The sequence below is a fragment of the Microchirus variegatus genome (assembly GCF_963457635.1).
Source record: "Microchirus variegatus genome assembly, chromosome: 5".
Taxonomy (NCBI): domain Eukaryota; kingdom Metazoa; phylum Chordata; class Actinopteri; order Pleuronectiformes; family Soleidae; genus Microchirus; species Microchirus variegatus.
Window position 1 is genome coordinate 7348770 of NC_139806.1, and position 9426 is coordinate 7358195.

A 9426-nucleotide genomic window follows, 5' to 3' on the forward strand; every position below is an offset into this window, starting at 1 on the left:
CGTTTTCATCAAAACCAATGAGTGATTTTGAAACTTTCACCTTCACCTACTTACTCACCTATGGTATCATTATCTCACCTTGCCACCTTCTGACGACAAATGGAAAGGGGGGGTTTTCAACAGGTTAATTTCACAGTGTTAGAAAATAACAACACCTCCTTTTCCACAAAGAAAGGAGAGACTCTTAATCATTTACAGTAAAGTCCTTTACATACATGCACAATAAGTGTCAGTGATCAGTTTTCTCAAAGTCACTGAGACAAAAAAACAACAACAACTATCTGTTGTAAACAACTGAAAATTAACATGTAGGTGCTTTTAGTAGTGCTTTAAAAAATCACATCTCCCCTAAGGTTAGATAACCTTTCTAAGGTGCAATTGTACATAATGTACATAAAGTGCTAATATTCTGTTTTTGAAACAGCAGTGACAGCTGCACTCCAGAGAACCTCAAACCACAGTTAAACTGTGCTACATGCGTGTGTCACATAGATTAATCCCCTGTGCTTTAGTGCACATGTAACGCCACGTATGATATGAAAACTCAGGCAGTCAGACAGTTGTTTTTCTTAGCAATTTCCCCATTTAATGGGGAAATCATAAGCGTCGAGGGGGAACCACGTCACCCACACACGCCAGAAACTCAGTGTCGGATGACCTCACATATTCAGGTGTACACTTTTCCAAATACATCTTGTGATTTTTGCATGACTTTGTTCTCGGGTAATACCCAAACAGCCCACCGTCCTGTCAACATCCTCTCATGTGTTTATTTTTAACCTCACATTCAAATGTAAAAGAGTGGTTAGGTAGAATGTTATTCCAGACATAAGGTCGAAAGGCAGGTTTCACACCCTGGACTGGCCGTCAGTCCGTCACAGAGACAAACAACCATCCACTCTCACACCTATGGTCAATTTAGAGCGTCCAATTTGCGTAATCGGCATGTTTCTGGACTGTTGGAGGAAACTCCAAACTATGACAATTATAAAGTGACCATAAAGTCATTCATAATAGTCCATGTTTGCTCTCTGTGTCATTTGGTGTAACCAATATATCTTTCTCGTGTAAGTTCAGTAAGGCGGTCTGAAAAAGACCAAGTGTCCAAAAGGTGTTGAACAGTGATGTTTTTGCTGTTGACACTGAACTTCTCGCCCTCTGTGAAACTCTGCCGTGTTTCACACGTTGCTGATGCGAACACTGAGCGGAGTGTCTCTGACCCGGCCACGTTCATCGCCTCCCCGCTCTCTGTAGCTCTGCTCCAGGCGAATCTTCTCTGGATCGGTCACCTCGGACACGCTCCCACCCCCGTTGCTCTGGTGGTTGTGCTGGGGGCTGGATGGTTTGAAAATAGGCATGGTCTTGGTCTTGGCCACTTTGTCGAAGAAGGCAAAGTCTGCTACGTATTTACCCGATGGGGAAAGGGAGACTACAGGGGGAAACTCATAGCCCCAGAGGATCTCGTCGGGCAAGTAGGACGTGCGGACCTGGCAGGTGGCAGAGGTTGGCTCCACTGTAGCGCTCATGATCACCAGCAACTCAAAATCAGCAAGTTCTGGATCTGTCCAGCCTCCACCTAGATAGGACATAAGAAGGTTGTAAAAAAAGGAATAATTGGAAAGAGGAAATGAAGAAGTGATAGAAACACTCAAACTAAGCAGAAGGCAAGTACTATTTTATCAGTTTGGTTCAATGTAAGAGACCCCAAAGGTTCTTCAAACCAAGTAGCAACCCGCCATCTGTGAATAGCCACTTCCAAGTTACCATAAATGGCGGTAACTTGGAGGGTGCCAATCACAGCTAGGAAAGGTGGGGTCGCTAGTCCATCACAGGGCCACATAGAGAAAAACAACCATTCACTCTCCCACCTATGGTCAATTTAGAGTGTCTAATTTGCCTAATCCCCAAATTTGCATGTTTTTCAAATGTGGGAGGAAAATGGTACACATGAAATGTACGGAGATGCTACATTAGAAAGATTGTGGCCCATGATACAAAGTTGATGCCCAAAAATATGTTGTGTTTTATCATCTGTCCGACTTTTAATGGGACCATAACTTCATTATGTACTGTACATCATGCTGTAACGAAGACCCGACATTAGCAATTGAGACCATAAACCCATCGAGTGAGAAGTTGGTTTATTTTCTCATTGACCTACATATGCCCCTGATGGTCATACAGTCCATCGGTCCATCCATTATCTATAGCCTTATCCTCTTTCGTAGGGTAGCGCGGGGGGGGGGGGGCTATCCCAGCTACGACAGGGCGATATGCGGGGATACACCCTTGACAGTTCATCAGTCCATCACAGGGCCACACATAGAAAAAAACAACCATTTACTCTCACACCTATGGTCAATTTAGAGTGTCTAATTTGCCTAACACCAAAATGTACATGTTTTTGGACTGTGGGAGGAAACCAGAGAACCCAGAGAAAATCCACACACACACACGGGGAGAACATGCAAACTCCACGCAGAAAAGCCCTTGTTCCAACCGGGGCTCGAACCCAGGTGTTCTTGCTGCAAAGGCAAGAGCGCTAACCACTAAACCAACCGTGTGGCCCCTTGTCATACAGTCTATCTTCTGCCCTCAACCCCAAACTTACCCTTGGCTGCCCAGGCTCGCATAGGGCTGTCATCATCTATGACGTGATAGAAGGTAAGGGGCAGGATGAGGAAGGGACTGTCACTGGAAGTGTCCACCTGGAAGGGGACATTTCTCTGGTCCAAACGGACCGTCTCGCCTTCTTTGGTCAGAGATGACTGGAGCAGTTTTCCATTCACCTGGATGGAACAGTGTGTCCAAGTTCTTAAATCAGTTCACCGTTTTATAAATTGCTCTGGACAAAGAGACATGTATTCATACTCCACACTGACCTGACACCCAATGAGAAGACTCTTGCGCATGTTGGCCACTCTGATCATCAGGCAGGGTCGGCCTTCAAGGGTCGACACCACCGCGTGTTGGCTAAACTTTACCGTCTCGCCTCGCTTCTTGGGCCGAGCCACCTGACCAGAGAAATGTAAAAGTGCATGCACTCAAAACAGAAGCACACAACATTTGATATGGTGCAGGAAAAGAATATAAGAACAATACTGATGTTGTTATAGTGACTACCTTGGCCAGGAAGGTACCAGTGATGAAGATCTCCATCAGCATGGTGAGGACCAGCTGGATAATGAGGAGGACAATGGCTGCCGGGCATTCTTCAGTGATGCAGCGAAAACCATAGCCAATGGTAGTCTGGGACTCCAGGGAGAAGAGGAAGGCTCCAGTCAAGGTCTGCATCTGCATCACACAGGGGGTGTGGTTTGACGGCGGGTCAAACTCTAGAGGAACATGGTTAAAAAAAACCTGTTATTAAATATGTTACAGTACATATACATATAATATATAACATGGACTAAAACAGCGTTTCTCAGCCCTGGTCCTCAGGATGGACTGACCTGCTCCCGAGGACCAGGTTTGGGAAACACTGGACTAAAGGGATGAACATATTAGACTTCTGTTAGATGTTTAGACCTCTCAAAACACATTTCTTTGCATGAAAGTAAACAGGAAACACTTTGAAATGTGGCGCAGACACTCGAAACTCACCGATGAGCTGATTAGAACTCGGTGAGCAAACATCAAGGACATATTGTGACCTTGCCAATCGCATTTGAACTTGTGAATGTGAAGTTTCCTTCAAATTGGGTACGAACGTTCACTCGATGGACTGAAAGTTTGGTCGATGACGATCAAAAATAAGGTTACCGCTCACAGATCACAAAAATTAAAGGGGCGTGGTGACATAAAATCAGATGATGCATGATGTTGTTGATAAATCAGGTTTTGTGTTTTTAAGCTTGAGGTGGAAAAGTTTGCACGTCGATAAAAGGAAACTGAAAAAATGCAATGGAAAGTATGTGTGGACTGATGAGGAAACTAGAGCATTGCAGGACTTAGTACAAGAAGTAAGTATTGATACAATAACAGAAGGAAAGCAGAAGAGAATACTTTTCCATCGCATGTTTTTTAAACCAAATACAGTTCAAAATCTGCAATACAATTTAGCAAATCCTCTACAGACTGAAACCGCATTGGTCATCAGAGGTGAACATCCAACCGTTGCTATGTAACCCAACATTGGTCTTTATAACCGACACCATCACACAGGAAACACGTGACTGCAGAGGAAGTGCGAGGGGAGCAGCCTTCTCAAAGCAGTGCACTTGCACATTTCCTTGCACATCGTTTACGTTTTATTATCAATGATCATAGATTGAAGCTTGAGATTATGTCCAGAAAACATACTTCTATGCAACCTCTACTCATCTTTGTAACATGGGTAGAAATAACACTCGAATAAGTTTGAGTTGGTTTGGAGGAGGGGGTTTTTCTTCAGTTGCAGAAGAGTCATTCTTAGTAAGCCAGTGTGGTGTGTACTCAAAACAGCACAGTCTGTGACTCATTGAGGTCGTTTCACACCTAATCGTTTCCATCAGACTTAATTGGTGCAAATTGGGGGAAATGTGAACCACATGTAAACCATGAGTTATCTCTATACATTAAACGAGCGACGCCACCATTCTTTTTTTTTTTTAAAGGCCGCCTCCTTTCTCACCCAGGAGGTCTCCGTGCACCAGCGCCACCAGGTACCAAAGCACTCCGAACACGAACCACGTCCCTGCAAAAGTCGCGGTGAACAAGAAGAACTTGTAGCGCCACTGCATGTCCACGAACGTCGTCCAGAGGTCACGCATGTAGAGCGCGCTCCGCCCACTGACGTGCTCGATTCGTATGTTGCTTCGTCCATCCTTGGAGAGAACACGCCTCCTCTTTCTCAGAGTCCCGCCCCCGCCCGTAATGCCACCCAGCAAGGGCTTTAAAACGTCAGTCTGTGTCTGGGAGTGGCAAACCTTCTGCGGGGAGGAGCTACGAGAGGAAGGAGGTGTGGCAGACGTCATCTGGTGGATAAACAACAACAACAACAAATAAATTGAGTAATCTCCCAAATATTTTTTTTTTTCACGTGGTCAGTGTTATAATTAGGCTTATTTGTGATTAGTTTGCGTTAAATTGCAAGCTTTAAATGTGTTACATCAGTGTGATCTGACAAAACAAGAAAACAAACGTGAAATTGTTGATATTAAAAGTACATTCCAAAGTAAAGGAAGTGTTCATATCAAACTGAAACCGGAAAGGTCATGCAATTACATCAGACAGAATAAAAAGTACATGAAGTTATGCATGGATTCCCCAGGATTTAAATACACACATTTCAATACAAAATATCCAGCTGTGAAACACTAGTCCCAAGTGAAAGGTTGAGTAAAACACCTGTGTGTGGTCATTCTCAGTCTCACATCATTATTTCAGAAAGATTTCATTATGGCATATAAAGTATAAGGAACACTAGCAGTGTTCTGGTGACAGCAGTTACACACTGTAGCTTTATGTTGCAACCGCTGTAGTGTAAATGACACAAATTGTGTGGAACGTTGAGTCATACTCGGCTTTACTCTGTGTGAGTGCTGTGTGAAAGCACGTTAGAGGAAACAGAATAAGAGCAGTTCAGACAGAAACACGAAAATTAACGGCCTGACCACACAGAAACAAGGTTTCATCTACACCGAAACAACGTTTTTTTGGGAGACCTGAAAGAGGTATTTTCTTGAAAACGGTTCCCAGCGTGGGAAAATCTCAATAAGCTGCACTTATTTTTCATGTTTGGAGATTATTTGGCAGTGTAGGCAACTACTTTCAATGAAAATTAACTAAATCCAGCCTGAAAAGACACTAAATAGCACTGGAACGCATCCTGTCCTCTGCAAATTCACACACGAGAGGCAAACTGGAGAGAAGACAAAACTTATTTTCACAGAGGCTACTTTTACTTTAGCGGTTAGTGTGTGACTGCGTTGTACGTGTGGTCAAAGTGTTTCTACCTCCTCTCTGTGTCTAAAGTCAGACCGACTCCACCTGCAATTTTTAACCATAGAACACCATTGCCGGGTGGTTTTCACCCGAGCAAATACATTTATGTGATTTTCATGAAAACCAAGTTTTCATCTTCATTATTATTAAAAAAAAAAATTCCAGTAATTTTGGAGCATTTCTATATGGTCCCCTCATGATACTTTTCTTACATTTTGTTAGACATGACACAGTTTAAAATAAAAGAACACTACTCAAATGTGTCATGTTTTGATATATTTTGATGACAAATACTTTTTATTGGGTGTATTTATTATCTCGGGTAAAAATGACCCAGGGTTAGTGATGGTGTTTTGAATTTGAGCGATTCTAGGGTGTTCTAGGGTTAAAGCTAGATACAGATAACAGATATATTCTAAAATAAATTTTAGAATAATGCCAGAAAGTCGTAAGTCACTCTTTTGAAAAAAAAAAATAATAATAATAATAATAATAATAATAAAGTCACTGGGGTTCTGAAAAGCTGCTAAATATAGCAACAAATTCACTAAGTTATCAACACTGTTGTTTGTTTTATAACTATTTCTTTCATTACCCTTTATTTTGCCCTGACTTGGTTCAGTTATATACATTCTACTGCGTACAGCGCCACTTACAGGCTCGGCGTACGTGCTACAGCGTTCTGAGTCGTTGTGGGTGTGGATTGACACGTTTCCTGAAAGATGTTTTCGTGTTTTTACAAGAAACTTTTTACAAAGCCGCCAAAAGATTGTTTAACGTTTTGTTTTCCATTTCCGTGTGGACATGACCTCAAACTCAGGGAGCTATAGCAGCAGTGTGACGCAGCATTGGTGCAGCAAGAAATGTGTAAAAGTGGGGAGTTATTGAAATGGAGTCATGATGGTGTGACAGTGGCTGCGATTGGAGCGTGACTGATCGCTTTATTTACACTATTCTGTTGCGTACCCCAGCTTTAATGTAGAGAAAAGTGCTGCATGTGCATGCGTTTGGTGTGTGGAGAGGTTGTAAGAGTGTGAATGTGGCACAGAAAACACACACACACACACTTACGTCCATAAAATCATGGAGGCCGGTGAGGAGAGGACACGCCACAAAGGAGGAAGATACAAAAGGGAGGTAGAAGAAAGGAAAGATGGTGAGAATTAGGATGAAGACGTGACTGGACAAACTGTCCACACAGAGTTTCACTTGTGAGGAGAGTCTTGAATGAGTCAATTAAGGTTAAAAAAGACTTATCTAGATGAAGGCTTTTTTTAAAGGTTCTACTGTTTATTTTAACTAAGGTCCACAGCAAGTGGACAAAGAGTGAACTTCTTACTGGAAACTGGAGACGGCAGTAAGAGTTCCGTAGGAAAAGAGCCAACGTTTGGCTGCTTCTTCAGCCACGGGGACTCAGGTTCTCGAGGTACTCAAATTTGCAGCTTTACAGAGGCTGATTACAATAAACTGCACGGCCAGACAAGTATGTCGTTTATTTCAGCTTCCTATAATATTATTTCCTTAGCAGCAGTTGTGCATTGAAAACGTCCAAAAAAAAAAGAGACGTCTCTAATTTCTCATTCAGTCTCAGTACTTTTACCCGCATAGCGTAAAATCAGAATAGCATCACTTGGCTTCGCTGTTGGTCATGGATTATGTCATCAATCAGCTTTAATTACCTCACACTTTCTCTCTCTCTCTCTCACACACACACACACACACACACATCCTGGAAAAAAAAAAAACTCACAAATCCCACTTCAGGCATATCAGGCGAATAATGATAACAATAAAAGGTTAAATGGAGGATAAAACAGAGACACATTGATACTTTAAGGACCAACCTCTCCAGCAGGATGTACTCCATCTCCATGGCAACACGACAACCTTACTGCGCTGCCCACCCTTGGCGACCCCAAATCCAAAAAAGTGAATCAAAACTTTTTCTTTTGCCAAACAAAAGATCGCTCAATGTTTTCCTGATCTCTCTCTCTCTCTCTCTGCCTTTCCTTCTCTCTCCTTCCTTCTCTCCCTCTCTTTCTCTTTCTCTCTCTCCTGTGTACACAGGAATGCTTTGTTTGAAGCCAAGACAAAAGAAACAAAAGACGCCATTGATAAAAACGACTCGGTGCCCATCCATGTGTGTGTGTGTGTACTGCAATCACACACGTATTTCTGTGTGTGTGTGTGTGTGTGTGTGTGTGTGTGTGTGTGTGTGTGTGTGTGTGTGTGTGTGTGTGTGTGTGTGTGTGTGTGTGTGTGTGTGTGTGTGTGACTGCAGGTGTGCATGTGTGATTTTGTGTACGACAATTTGGAAAGAGAGTACAGTGATGTGAGTGCATGTACTGTATGTGTGTGTGTGTGTGTTAGAGAGAGAGATGAATGAACGGAAAAAACGAGTGAGCGGAAGAGCAAAAGTAGAGAGAGAGAGAGAGAGAGAGAGAGAGAGAGAGAGAGAGATATCTGTGACAAAAGGGCCCTCGTTAGTATTCTGGAGTGAGGAGTAATCCCCCTCCATGTTGCCCTCTCTGTTCCCCCCAACAAACAAACACACACACACACACACACATATTCTTGTACAGTACTGCATACTGAGGAGTGCTGGCAAAGTGAGGACCAGCATTTCCATTTTATAAATCAAACACAGTTACAAATATCTACTTCATAAATGACATCGATAAAGAACTACTGGGTGCAGTACCATAAAAATGTCTGCAGGTGGAGCCCAAGAGCAAAAAGTGTACGAAACACCAGGGCTGGAAAACGGGTTTTTTGTACTGTCTGTTAAAAACAGAGTATTGCATGTTTACAACCCAAGGAAGTGATTTCAATGAAAACAAAGTGAGGACCGGCCAAAATGTCCTCACTTCGTTAAAATGACCTCACTTTGTTGGTTAAAAACTCTCACTGGTCCTCAGTATGCCGCAAGTACAAGAACACACGCTCTATAGTGTTTGTGTCCTTCGTCTTTAAAACTTTTCTTTTCTCCTGGTGCCACATGTAAAAACGTCACTATGACACACCACTGTACCTACACTGTGAACTTGCATCATACAAACACAAAACTAGGAACTACTGAAGCAGGTTATGACTTAAATGACTGAGAACCAAGTAGGAAAAAGGGCTTAATTAACACTTTTTTGGTGCATAAATTATTTAACGTCAACACTAAAGCACATCCCAGTTATTTTATTATTGTCTTCCATTTTCACAGACATCATGGGGATGAAAATGTGATCACTTTTGAATTATTCGTGGTTACTTTTTCTGCGTCTACTGCTTTCGACCCCTGCAAAGATTTACACACGACGCTGTGCGAGAGAATCGGCCGCTCTGAAAATGAAATCGTGTGAACAGTGACCGCACATTTTTATTTTTACTAACAACCGCCTCGGCTTCAGTGCGTCTTTAACCGTTTAAGGTACTACTCAACCATTTGGTCGACCACACTTTAAGTCACTATATCTCATTGAAAAATGCATCAAGCTGAACTCACTAACA

The 9426-nt window shown here is 42.6% G+C and overlaps 1 protein-coding gene across 1 annotated transcript; it reads right to left on the reverse strand.

Annotated features, from left to right (window-relative positions):
- Nucleotides 1-1178: 1178 nt before the first annotated feature.
- Nucleotides 1179-7799, reverse strand: LOC310926816 (ATP-sensitive inward rectifier potassium channel 10-like; the record flags this gene model as incomplete). The annotated part of the gene is made up of 6 exons (XM_083889010.1): nt 7770-7799; nt 4613-4955; nt 3124-3335; nt 2883-3014; nt 2612-2789; nt 1179-1576 (listed from the first exon to the last, which is right to left on the reverse strand). The coding sequence occupies exons 2-6, from the start codon at nt 4953-4955 to the stop codon at nt 1179-1181; spliced, it is 1263 nt and encodes a 420-aa protein (XP_083745136.1). The 5' UTR covers nt 7770-7799.
- Nucleotides 7800-9426: the final 1627 nt, after the last annotated feature.